Source organism: Neurospora tetraspora, assembly GCF_033439725.1.
Source record: "Neurospora tetraspora strain CBS 560.94 chromosome Unknown B0H65scaffold_4, whole genome shotgun sequence".
In the NCBI taxonomy this organism is placed as follows: Eukaryota; Fungi; Ascomycota; class Sordariomycetes; order Sordariales; family Sordariaceae; genus Neurospora; species Neurospora tetraspora.
This window is the reverse complement of record NW_026944386.1, coordinates 999411-1011980: the sequence shown is the minus strand read 5'-3', so window position 1 is coordinate 1011980 and position 12570 is coordinate 999411. Positions and strand designations below refer to the sequence as shown.

Sequence of the window (12570 nt, the reverse complement as noted above, 5' to 3'; positions counted from 1 at the left end):
TATCATTTCCCCGCGAGCCTCCCCCGCATTATCATGGCGGAAAAGGGGGTCAGCCAGTAAGCTTAAAGTCCGCTCCAGGATCACCCACGTCACCCCGCCGTTGGTCGATGCTTTCCGTCCAGAGTTAAGCCGAGCTTGAGCGCAGCCAATCACAAGTCTCCACTCTGTCCTTGGACTAGGATCGTTAGGAGCCTCTTCTCGACCATCAAGGATTATTGACCGCAAAGGTGTATCGATCGGATGAAGGGGTTCATGCACATTGGACAGGTTCCTCGAAGAAAGAAAAAAAGAAACGAGGAGAGACACGAGAGGCCAACAGTTGGCGGCTACAACAGCCCCATTGGATGTCATAATGCAGCGCTTACCCCGCATTTTCCTCAGGTCTCGAATTCCCCCAAAGTCCACCCCTTGTTCCACCCGTTCGCCCATTCATCATCATTCATCGCATCCATTGTCATCATCCAATCCTCGTGCTCCCAACCACCATGCTCTTGAAGAGGTTAATCGGTATTACTCAGATGCATATAAGGAGCACCGATGGTCTGACATCGGCTGCCTCGACATTGTTTTCTGGCTTTCGCTGAGAAGAACAAGGAGCCTTGTTGGAGTTCCGGTTTAAAGTTCAACGCTCGGGGTAATGATCAGCGAGGCGCCTTGTTCAAGGGGTGGAGTGTTGACCATGTGCGATGCCGCTGTGGACTCTCTGTTTCTGACGACACGACAACACCAACCTCAACAATACCCAACCCCCATGCCAGCTAAAGTCCAAATGCTGCCTTGACGGCGATACTTCGGATTCGGCGCCCTTCCCCACGGACGGATACATATGCAGCCACGAGGCGTCATCACTTCCGGCTCTCCGAGATCCTTCCCTCTCTCCGGAGCATGGGGGCCATGTGCGGGATGGCGGTGCCCAATCCAGACGCCATGCCTACCAACCAGTGTCAACTTTGCTTCGTCTAACTTATCACGGTCATAATTGTACATATGACGTCCTATGGCACAAGGCCATCCCTATACCAACCGTAACCAACGAGCCTCCAGGTTTCTATAATATGGACCAAGTAAATGGGAAGAAGGCTTAAAAGGCAACCCGCAATCGAACCATATGGGATGGATGTCGTTGTAGATGTTTGATGGACTTTGGTAGGAAGCAACTCAAAACCCTCAAGCAAGATTGAAAGACTATATCAACACCAAAGTCACCGGTGATCACGAATGCTTGGAATCCTCCACCTTGCCTTTACCTACCTTAGAACGTGGCATAGGTAGGTTGAGCAGAGTTCGTGCATCGTACTTTCAAGGACAAGAGATCATACCAAGAGGAGAAATAACAAACATATTGTACCGCACCTGGATGTAGATATAAGAAATGTCTATCCGCCATTAATGACCGGTATTACCTGTCTGTGGGATGTATTGTTTTTTGGAGATCGGTTCCTACTGGAACGACCAGTTGGGTGTCTCGGTGTTTTGTGATCAAGCATGAACAACCTGCTTTGTCATCAGCTCAGTGAGGTAGGCACTCACATGTCAAACCTCTTCCGCTGACTTTGCTGTCGTTGAACCTTCTCAGCATGCACGATTACGAAGTGGAGCCAGCGTCTTGTTAGTGAATGGGGCGGAAGCGCTGGCTAACACGACCCTAACAGTATACCAGCCTTTTAACACATGTAACTGCTAACAGATGTTTAGTTGCCGCTACAACACCCAACACCTAATGTCGGTACTCGGTGAGGAAGGCTCGTCTGCATCACGACCAGCGAGGCAGCTGCGAAGGAAAGAATCGATGGTGAAATTGGGCGGTACCTACTTTATTTTTGCTGTCTGATAAGGCCAACGAAACCTTGAACGTCCGGTTCAGGTTTGCACAGTTTTTGACGTCTTTCCGTTGCGGCCAAATGCCATTTTCTAGCAACCGCCGCCCGTCGCTCTGCATTTTTGACGCGCCTCCCAAAATTTGCCAGCATTGCCTGGACGTTGTGTATCAACCCATTGGGGCTAGAAATAAGGGCAAAATTTTTCTCCGACCAGCTCCTCCAATCCATGTCCGAACACCTCAACGGCCAGCAACCAACGCCGATCCACGACCGACCGACCGCCCGACCGATTGATTGACCCATCTTTATGCCGTAGCATCTTCACGTGTACCATTTACCTCGACTGACTCGATCTCTTCTCGCGGCCGCTGATTGTTCCGGTCGACGGCTCAGGAGGCCGCTGCTCCCTTGCAACAAGGGCCAGAGTCTCCTTCAACGACCGCCGTTCCGTCATCGCGTTCAATGGGTCGAGGTCCTCCCTCTGCTTCACCATGGCCGACCTCAACTTGACAGCGGCCATCGAGGCTAACCTCCTCGCTGCCCTGAGCAAGCATACCGAAGAGGCTAAGAGCCCGGCTCCAGCTCCGACTCCCGCTCCGGGTCCAGCTCCCGTTCCCACGCCGACACCAGCGTCGATACCGACCCAGGATGTTGCTCCTCCTCCTCAACCAGTGCAGCAACAACCACAATCACAGCAGCCACCGCTGAACCACTCCGTACAGGCGTCTCAAGGACCCCCAAGTCAGACAATCCAGCCGCCCCAGCAGCACTTGTCACAAGCGTCCTCTCTCAGCCATGCTCTTCAGCAGGCTCTACAAAGCTCGAATCCCCCGTCTTATCAGACGCCCTCTACCCACCAGCCTCAACCCCCCTCGACGACCGCTGCGCCGATCTCTCAACCACTTGTACAAGCCCCGCCGCCCCAGCCGAACCCTCATGCAGCTTCCAACGTGCCTCCCCAGGCGTCTCCCGTCCTGGCAGAACCTTCGAAAAAACGGTCTCGTAGCCCCGATCCCGAACAAGACTCGAATGGTAAACGCCCCAAGCTTGAACACGTTGGTGAGATGGACCAGGACATACCGTATGATATCAAGGTAGCCCTCGCAACTGCGCTTGGCGATTTCGAGAAACAACACGGCCAAGTAGGCAACGATAGCTCGCTCGAAAACCCATCCGGGTCCAGCTCAGCCCCTCCTCCGGCACCCGCCATCTCTCTGTCTGCTACAGCTACACCGATGCCCGAGAAAGGAGGAGATAAGCTTATGAAGGCATCATCGAACTCGACTTATATGATCCGTTCAATGAGTCTTCCGGTTCTCGGAAACCTGGCTGTTCAGATTCTGCTCCGATTATCGCAACAACCACGAAACGAAACATTATCACTTCTTTCCGAAACCGATGCCGAGTTTCGAAAACACTATGACTTGTTGACAGAGTCGTTCAAGTTAGCCAGAAGGGGTTTCTCCGACAGTCCTGTGCTTCTCCCAGACGAACTAGAGATCAACGATTCAGAGGACCGCGAGACGATTCGGGTTGCAAACCTAGCTACGACGGCCATCAGTGTATTCGGTGCAAATGATGTTGCTTGCAAGGATTTGGACGACTCTTTCTTCTCCATCTTCGTACCAGAAGATGGCGAGTTTAAAGATACTTTGACCGACCTGCTCCTTAGCCTCAAAACGCAGGCCTTGCTGGATTCCTTGGATGAGCATGCGACTCCCCAGCAGGTTACAGAACAACTCGAAAAGTTCTTCCCCGATAACTTCGAAGACTGGCTCAAGCAACGCAATCTTGAGGTCGTTACAGACACTGATGCGGACCAACTTGCCGTGAAGGTCAAGGAACGCAGGGAGCTGTTGTCCACAGTCGCCAACAATGAACAGCCCAAAAGTATGTTTGAACCCATGCCTTGTCAGTGAATGACATGCTGACGTGCAAAAGAATCTCTGGAGAGCAAGTACCCATCCGATACTTTTCCCGAGACTCTCTGTGCCTTTTTGCAAAGCCACATTGGGGTCGTCGTTGAATACGCCGAAGAATATGGGGTCAAGATTCCAATCAGTGAGGAGCCGATTGTATCGGACCCAGTTCAAAACGGCAACAACGTTCAGGACGAACACGCCGACTTGGCCGCCCTTTTGCAGTCCAAGATTGTCGAGAACGGCGAGCTTAAAGACTTCCATACGGGAAACCTCAACAATGAGGCGTCCGTATCGGCTGACGACAATTTCGATCTAAGTAAACTTATCGAGCAATCTCTCCCCGACCATATCAATGGAATGAAAGACGGGCTTCTGGAGCAAAATGGGCAGGGTGAATCAAGCGGGCTTTTTGACACAAAGGATCTGGCATCCCTCATTGCTGAAAAGCTAAACGATAATCTTGAGACACCGGTTCACGGGATCCCAAATGTGCCACAGAACTCCTATGAAGATACCATGCGGGAGAACCAAGGCCAAGGTAAGGCTGAACACACCATACTGACGGGCCCCAAGACTAACCTTGACGTGTCAGTACACCCCCAATATCATAACCTCAATCAGCTACAAACACCGACCTACCATCAGTATCCTCAAACATCATCTTCTAATATCGGAATGGGGACAACGGGGGAAACGCTACCGCCTAACCAGTCCTGCCCCACCTCGGTTCTATACGAGAAGGCAAGGCAGGCCGCTGTCGCCAAGTCCTCGAGCACGACTCGCAGGGAGGGACTGCATTCGACTCGCCGACCATGGACCCCCGACGAGGAAAAGGCTCTCATGATGGGTCTCGACATGGTGAAGGGTCCTCATTGGAGTCAGATTCTTTCACTCTTCGGGGCTCATGGGTCCGTTTCGGACATTCTCAAGGATCGCACGCAGGTCCAGCTCAAAGATAAAGCAAGGAACCTCAAACTGTTCTTTCTGAAGACAAACTCAGAGATGCCCTACTATTTACAAAGTGTGACGGGTGAGCTCAAGACTCGGGCGCCCGGACAGGCTGCTCGCAAGGAGGCGGAGGAAAAGGCACGCCTGAATGCGGAGGATGAACAAGCACGGTTGGCAGGTATCATGACACTGGGTGGTCTGCATAATAACCACCATCAAGTTGCCGGCAGTCCGATTGCGCCCTCTCCTGCTCGTCCTCACACCGCAACTCCTGGACCAGGGACTGGTCATTTGAATGGGACGCCCACGCCCACGCCCACGCAAGTACCGACAAACCAGCCTGCGGCTCTTGCCCCTGTCCCGATCTCGCCAATGGTCAAGAGTGAGCCCGTGGACCACTCAACGCATCAGGTCAGCAACCTGCCCCAGATTCAGCCCGCCCCGGCTCCTCAGTCGTTGCAGCCGGCGTTGAAGCCTCAGCCGCAACCTCAGCCGCTACACCAGCAACAGTCACAGCAATACCTACAACAACACCCTCAAACAAACGCTCAACAACACCCACAACAACACTCACAGCAACACCCGCAACCTCTACAACCACTTCGACCTCAACAGCAACCTCAACAGCTACCCCAATCCCAAATGCGCTCTCAAACTCCCCAGACGCTGGCGCCAGCTCCAGCGCAACAATATCAAAAACAACAACAACAACATCATCATCATCAGCCGCAAGGGCAACAGCAGCACCAACAGCTGCACCAGCAGCAGCAATCACAACAACATTTACAGCAACACCAACAGCCGCAGGCGCAACCGCAGCCACAGGTACAGGCACAGCCACAACAGCAGCAACAGCAACAGCAGCACCATGTGGCTACGACTCCAGTATCAACACCAACTACGACGACGGCAACACCAGCAACAGCAGCTGCTCAACCCCATGTCAGTGTTGCCGCGACAGAGTCAGCACCGGCAAGTTCGACGTTAAGCAATCAAGCCACACCGAGCTTTGGACTCCCACCCATACCTCCGAACCACCACTCAACACCGGATCAAGCTCAAGACGTCAAGTTGTTTGAGACACTCCAGGCTGCAATTGGTGCAACTTCACCTGCTCACGAGAGCCATCCAGCTGCGACTGTGTCAGAAACATCTGCTGGGTAGAATCCAGACCCTGGGAGTGGTGAGGACGTGGAGAATGGTATAATTGAGTTGGGGAAGCGTTTGACGGCAGCGGCCTTGTGAACTACAGGTGCATGATGGATGTGAGTACATGCGGGCTTGAGGAGATTTTTTTTCTTTCTTGGCACGAAATTGCAATGATTAAGGGATTGTCATGATCACCATTTTTAGGCGTTTAGGTTTACAATATGGGTGGCAGGAAGAGAGTGTTGGGCGTTTTTCAGACATGCTTCGAATTCTCAGGGGCGTTAGGCCACTGGTGGTTATACCAAAGAGACGGTGATACCAAATATGGGTTAGACAGTGCTGTCTTTTACCTTTTATAGCGGAGGTTTTTATTCTGATAGCGAAACATTAAGAAGGGCTTTCAATCACCTGCTCTCTCGTGTTGTCCAAACCGGCGAGGTGTGCAAGTTGCATAAAGCTTTTATGCGTGACCCCCTCTTTATGTACCTCTGCCTGCTAAACTTGCTTAACGCCGAGGTTGATGCCGAGTTGGCCAAGATTGGGCAGTGAGTTGACTCATGACTGGCCAGTGGGCAGCAGGGAATGTGCGGGGCTAAGCTCGGACTTCCGACTTAAATAGCTGATCATGCCCAGCACACTTTCCCACACTCTGTTGGACTCGACCATCCATGTTCGTCAGCGCCAGGAAGGAGACATCGAAGCCAGAAGGTGCCTGTAAGAAATTTTACTGGGAAAGCACTGCCAAAATCCAGGCAACGAGGGGCCTTGTTGAAAATTATTCCATCCTTCCACGCTCAACATTCTTCAACTCCACCTTTCCTTGGGACTTGTTCTGTTGCTGTGGACATTTTTATTTTCCAGCGAACGCCACGTTTCACATCATTTGCTCCATCAAACCCCTACCCCGGATCTTCTGGAAGGTCTGGGTACCTGTTCCTTGGACGGAAGCACACGACGCGAGGCGAGACAGTGTAGCTCCCACCTTCGGATTGAAGGGTCCTCAGGTGTTTATCAGATCGATTGATAAGAGGACAGGCAACTGGCAAGGAGAGCTCGGTTTCGGTGATCGAATACACGTCCGCAGCACTTACCAAAGCATCCCCAACGCACGCAACGTCATTCTCATCCGATCCTCCGGTTCCATTCCGACAACCGTTTTCCTCTTGTCTCTCCCCTGTTCCACCCGCCGGCAAAACACCGTCAATCATTGACTGCACTGAGCAGACCCTGCCATCCACATCAGGCTGAAGGGCTGAAGGGGCCAAGACCCACCAAAATCTCGGCCGTCTCCGAGTCCAGGTCCGAGCCGCCCTCGTTTTTACTCTCGGACCTCCGCTGCCCTCCATCATGTCGGAGCCTAGTCGGGGCAGCATCGAACCTAATAGTGTCGAGCGCAGTGTCGAGCGGAGTCACTCCCCTGCCGCCGGCCACAAGCGCGACGGGGTCAGCCGAGACCGAGACGAGTCTCATGACCCGGACGACGACCATCACGACGGCAATGGCTCCCGCCCGCCCCCACGCAAGAGGCAGCGTGTCCGTCTCTCGTGTCTAGAGTGCCGCAGGAGGAAACTCTCGTGTGACCGGGAGTTCCCTTGCTCTCGCTGCATGCAGTCCGGCACCCCGGAGCGTTGCGAGTACGAGACCCGGCCCGGTCTGGCGCCGCCGAACAAGCTCGGCCTGTCTCATTCGGCCCTGGCCGGCTTTGACTCCAGGCTGTCGTTGCCCAATGGCGGCAGCGGCGACTCGTCTTACTACCGCAAGGATGCCCGCGAGTCTGAGAGGATCCGTCGTCTCGAGCTGGAAATTGCCCAGCTGAAGAACATCGTACTCAAGCAGCACGGCTCGCTTGATGGTAGCACCGTTACGGACAACTCACCTCCCGTGCAGAAACTTCACACCGCTCCTGACGAGAACCTAGAGATTGGGGCGCCGTTTGGGTATCATAACCAGTTTGCCGATGCTGTGAACGATGAGTCCAAGGAGGAGCTGCGATTTCTCCGTGGCAAGGAGTTCAAGACCCGGTATTTTGGTCCACATAGCGCATCCCGTGCTTTCTCGGAGGTATGTATTGGAGTCGTGACAGTGAGAAAGTGGGGTGTCCTTCTTGCTAATCACCGTCTCTAGCTTGCTGGTCTTTGTCACTTTATGAAAGAAACATCTGAAGAGTTCTTCCGTCCGTTTGCCATTCCTAATACGAAGGACCGACGACGGCGTGCAGAGGAGAGAGAGATCCGGTTCCATCAAGCGGATACGTCGCTCGAGTCTTTGCTGCCGTCTAAGGAGAGGACGGATTCCCTTGTGACCATCTACCTTGATCAATTCGAGCAGATTCATCGCATCGTTCACATCCCCACCTTCCGCAGGGACTATGATAAGTTTTGGGACCCTGCTCAAACAAGATGTGCCTCCTTCACTGCTCTCATCCTGGCCATCTTGGGCGTTTCCAGCTGTCTCGGTTCACACTTTCCCCAAGAGTTCGACAAAATGATCAGCCGCTCCCATGCTGATGCACTCAAATGGATTGATGCCGTTGATGAGTGGCAGCAAAAGCAGAGTCAAAAACATCGTCGTCTCATCCATTATCAGATCGCATGTCTGGTGTACCTCGCAAAACGCGTCAACACGGTGAAAAAGAAGCGATTCTGGAAAGGAGCTGGCGCCATGTCGATGGATGCCATCTCGGTCGGTTTGCATCTCGAGCCCAGCCATAATATTACCCCCTTCAACCAGGAACTGAGACGCAGGATATGGGCAACCATCCAGAGCTTTGATCTGCAAGCATCTTTTGATATGGGCCTACCCAGCATTCTCGGCGCCTTACATTTCAACGTCGAACCTCCCCGCAACATCGACGATGACGAGTTCGACGAAAACAGTAAAGAACTTCCTCCTTCCAAACCACCCACCGAGTATACTTTTTCCTCCTACCAACATCTCAGCCGGCAAAGCCTCGACCTTCGTCTCGAGCTTATCCGCGTCCTCAATGGCCCAAGCGAGAAACTCGATTACGACCAAATAATTCGCTACACCAACGAGATCAATCAAGAGATCGACTCGTTACCCTCATGGGACGTCACCGAAGCCGATGCTCCCACCGGCGTGTTGAAGAAACCTCTTCTCGCCTACACTCTCTTGCACATCCAACTTCGACAATTCATCATCAAGCTCCATCACCCCTATCTGAAACTTCGCAAAGACAACTCGAAATATCAATACTCCGAAATAATCTACTACAACGCTGCGCGCGACATGGTCCTTCTCAATGACAAGCTCGCTCAGCAAGGCATCCGCACCCTCAACTACCTCCGCGAAGACTGCCTCACCCTAGCCATCAACCTCTGCAGCGTCACAATGCTTCAGCCCCGCGGCTCCACCAACATGATCATGATTAACTCTCAGCACACGCTGCAGCTTCTGGAGAAGTGCTTGTCCATCAAAGAGGATCGCATACTCTGTTGCGGCAACAACGAACCGTGGGGGTACTCGATTATGTGCGCTGCGGTTGGATTGCTGGAGGCACATCTGGGGGTCAAAACAACAGAGCAAGCAAAGGCGACGAGCGCTGAGAGGTTTATCAAACTGCATTGTAAACTCGTGCCGATGGCACCTGGAGGACCGGGTGGGTCGAATGAGAGTCAGCCTAGCAGTAGTCAGGAACGCGGACAGCAGACGCCGGCTGGGCAGCGTGGGCATCAGTGTGGTGCTGAGAAGCAGGCAGACGCGGAGAGGCCGCCACAGCAGCCTGGACAGGCTGGAGATAGGGGATCTGTGACGCCTGTGAATGGTCAGCCTTCTGGTGTCTCTGGTGTTGGGAATAACAAGGTAGCGCCGAATGGTCTAGCGACGCCTTCCAATTCGCAGTTTCTGAATGGGATAGCGGCGGATTTTATGGCACAGCGATTAAGGGTATGTCCTTGTCCCCCTCCCTCTCTCACACACATGAAAGCTAACCGTCAAATGTTCTATCAGCCCCCAACGCCCTTCCTTCAGCCCGGAAACACGCAACAGCAGCAGCCGCCACAAGCACCCATGCCACCAGCCTCGCTCGGTCCGGCGGCAGTAGACATTCCAGGCACACCGTGGAGTGTAGTTCCCGGTGTTGGCCTCACAGGTTCTGGTGGCGAATGGTCTACCGCTGGGGGTTTTCAGTTTGTGAGTATCTCTCCTCTGCCTATCGTACATAATATTTTTTTTCCTCATCTTCATCTTCCCTGGTATGCGCGCGCAACATGCTGATCAGATACAAACCAACATAGCCCAACACCATGAACTCCGAATTCGACATCAACCAGTTAGGTGCTAGCATGGGCGAACTTTGGCCGTCTGACTTGTGGGACTTGATGTAACATCCATGGGCCTAATCTTCAGAGAACGAAATGCGGCAACAATTAGGAGAAGGACTTGAGCAATAAGAAAGAGGAGGGACTGAGCAATTGTCATTGAGCGAAGGAACTGAGCAACCAAATGATAACCATGGGGGGGTTAGCGGACAAGCCAGGAGAGAGGCAGCATATAAACATGCCTTGGGTTAAAGAGGAGGCATGACTTGAAGAAGAAGAACAAGCGCAATGGACCATGAAAAAAAGCAAGAAACGAACGTGAAGACAAAATTGGGGTTGGACAGCGAAAAAGACGGAGGGAAGAGAAAATACACTAGAAAGAATGGATCACACGATAGGATTGAGGGAAGAAAACTTTAGGATAATGTATACTTTGGAGTAGTTATCAATGACGAGGATGGGGTGCGAACGTTGAGGTGCGTCTTTGGGTTGTGGTGTATATTGGATATAGATACCGTTGAAAGGGCACAGCGGAGAAGAGCGACATTAGTTGATACACATGAACAAGGAAACAACTGACATAACTTGAATCACCGTCTCATTGCAATGATGTTTCTGTAGATTTGGTTCGTTCGATTGGGAAGATGCAACAACAGATCTTTCAAAGAAAAAAATGAAAAAGAAAGAATCATGAAAAGAAAGGGAATACGGAAGAAATCAAAAAGAAAAACAGGGAAAAAAAAGAAATGCTGGTCTCTCCCGCCGGGAATTGAACCCGGGTCTCGAGCGAATCGAACTGATGTTCAAGCTTGACAAGCTCACATACTGACCACTATACTACGGAAGATGCTACAGTTGTGTGGCAACTGTCGTAGTTCGTTGTTGGAAGCAGGCCAGAATTCTGACATTATATAGCCAAAGTGAAGAGGGGCAGTAGCACCTTTACAACATCCTCCGCGAAAGAGAAGAATGGAAGAACGCACCCAGGACACTCCGTAAGTTTGTACACATCGCTTTCTGAAAACAATCTTTAATGTTCTGCTTCGCGTTTAGATTGTCCAAAACTCTCAAAATTGAATTTACTCTGAGTTGGAGCTGTGTAATGCAGTCGTGATTGCAAAGTGACGTGAAGACTGCAGCACCAGCGCGCAATGCGTGGAACTGCCTGCAGGCCTTGGGAGCAAAAACGTCCCGCCATCACTTCACGTTTTGCACTCCTTCTTCCTGGCCTCGCACTTTCCAAGTTCCAAGAACACTGGCAGCTTTTTGTTTTCCCTCCTTGTTCGAACACTTCAGCTACTAAGCAGTCTGCTCTGTCTACCATCCACCCACTCGTCGCCAAAACCTCCAATTGTTCGACCGCCGTGCTTCCACTACACTCGTTCGCACATCACCTTTGCTCGCTTGACTGCTATCAAGATACTCGGCTAAAGCTATCAAGGCAGGTAGGGTAGCTTGCCATGATCCTCACGCAGCACGCTTCTAGATCCCAGTTTGTCCAACCTCTAGCGATGAGGCAGAAGTTATTTTCGTGGGTGTATGTATTCCAACCTACCTAACGAAGTTCAACCCACTTAAGTTGATTCATCAACATTTCGCAAAAAAAAAACCGAACACTTGCCCAACTTCCATCCTTTGTGCCCATAGGTAAACTGTGTTCATATATCGCAAATTGCCGATCTGAACACAAACCACGGACAACGACACTGGCCCTCGCTCATCATTCAAATCATCAAAAACAATACCGCGGACCAATCAATCAGATATCACGAAAGAGGATACATACCAGTTCGCCTTCTAGGGGTCTAGGCTTGACATCACCTCGTACCGAGCAAAAAAAAAATGAAATGAAAAGAAAAGAAAGAAAGAGGATACGATATTTGCACAAACAACCAAAAACAAAATATTTGACTGTTCTTATTACAAGTTCGTATCATAAAAAAATGATTTTGGACGAGCTGGGAATCGAACCCAGGACCTTTCGCATACAGGTGAGTATGCTAAGCGAACGCTCTACCAACTGAGCCACACGCCCTTAAATGAAGATTATTTGAACGTCTTCCAGTATATCTAACCTGAGTCATTTCTTTGTTGGCAGTTGTCGTCGCATCCCCACCAGATTTGACTACTACTTGTTTGGTTCCCACAATGACGTCCAATTCATCTTGGATGACCGTCTGTAGGTAGGTATCCACTTCCCTTCCTCATCTCTTAGAATATTCCTTAAAAGTAGTCCCAAGATCAAACTCGGATCCTCGGCCTCATTTCGGACCGGCCTAGTCTTCAGCCTCCGGATCTCCATTCGATCTCCGGCGTTCTTTCCCAGACAAGACCTAGAAAGCCGGTGGGAACTTTGCGAACGGTCGACGGTGACTGATCCGATCGGACTGGACCCAATTGTCTCTTTTTGTGCTAGGGTTTGGTGTTAGTGTTCCTACGTACGTTGGAAGC

General features: G+C 51.6%; 2 protein-coding genes and 2 non-coding genes across 4 annotated transcripts; 2 read left to right on the top strand and 2 right to left on the bottom strand.

Annotated features, from left to right (window-relative positions):
* Window positions 1-2217: 2217 nt before the first annotated feature.
* Window positions 2218-6250, top strand: B0H65DRAFT_185548 (telomere repeat binding factor-domain-containing protein). Its single transcript, XM_062821567.1, has 3 exons — window positions 2218-3710; window positions 3762-4280; window positions 4335-6250. The coding sequence occupies exons 1-3, from the start codon at window positions 2312-2314 to the stop codon at window positions 5852-5854; spliced, it is 3438 nt and encodes a 1145-aa protein (XP_062681398.1). The 5' UTR covers window positions 2218-2311; the 3' UTR covers window positions 5855-6250.
* Window positions 6251-7000: 750 nt separating this feature from the next.
* B0H65DRAFT_185539 (uncharacterized protein) lies at window positions 7001-10360 on the top strand. Its single transcript, XM_062821566.1, has 4 exons — window positions 7001-7900; window positions 7964-9745; window positions 9809-9991; window positions 10096-10360. The coding sequence occupies exons 1-4, from the start codon at window positions 7187-7189 to the stop codon at window positions 10183-10185; spliced, it is 2769 nt and encodes a 922-aa protein (XP_062681397.1). The 5' UTR covers window positions 7001-7186; the 3' UTR covers window positions 10186-10360.
* A 513-nt stretch (window positions 10361-10873) lies between these two features.
* Window positions 10874-10966, bottom strand: B0H65DRAFT_t234. The gene has a single exon. It is a non-coding gene; the product is annotated as a tRNA-Asp (tRNA).
* A 1103-nt stretch (window positions 10967-12069) lies between these two features.
* On the bottom strand, window positions 12070-12154 carry B0H65DRAFT_t233. The gene has a single exon. It is a non-coding gene; the product is annotated as a tRNA-Ala (tRNA).
* Between the last annotated feature and the right edge of the window lie 416 nt (window positions 12155-12570).

Excerpts from the sequence above, each read along its gene's own strand:
- B0H65DRAFT_185548 (XM_062821567.1), top strand. The coding sequence starts at position 2,312 with ATGGCCGACCTCAACTTGACAGCGGCCATCGAGGCTAACCTCCTCGCT. Across the intron at positions 3,711-3,761 it reads CAACAATGAACAGCCCAAAA|AATCTCTGGAGAGCAAGTAC; the intron begins GTATGTTTGAAC and ends GACGTGCAAAAG. Across the intron at positions 4,281-4,334 it reads GCGGGAGAACCAAGGCCAAG|TACACCCCCAATATCATAAC; the intron begins GTAAGGCTGAAC and ends TTGACGTGTCAG.
- B0H65DRAFT_185539 (XM_062821566.1), top strand. The coding sequence starts at position 7,187 with ATGTCGGAGCCTAGTCGGGGCAGCATCGAACCTAATAGTGTCGAGCGC. Across the intron at positions 7,901-7,963 it reads CATCCCGTGCTTTCTCGGAG|CTTGCTGGTCTTTGTCACTT; the intron begins GTATGTATTGGA and ends CACCGTCTCTAG. Across the intron at positions 9,992-10,095 it reads CCGCTGGGGGTTTTCAGTTT|CCCAACACCATGAACTCCGA; the intron begins GTGAGTATCTCT and ends AAACCAACATAG.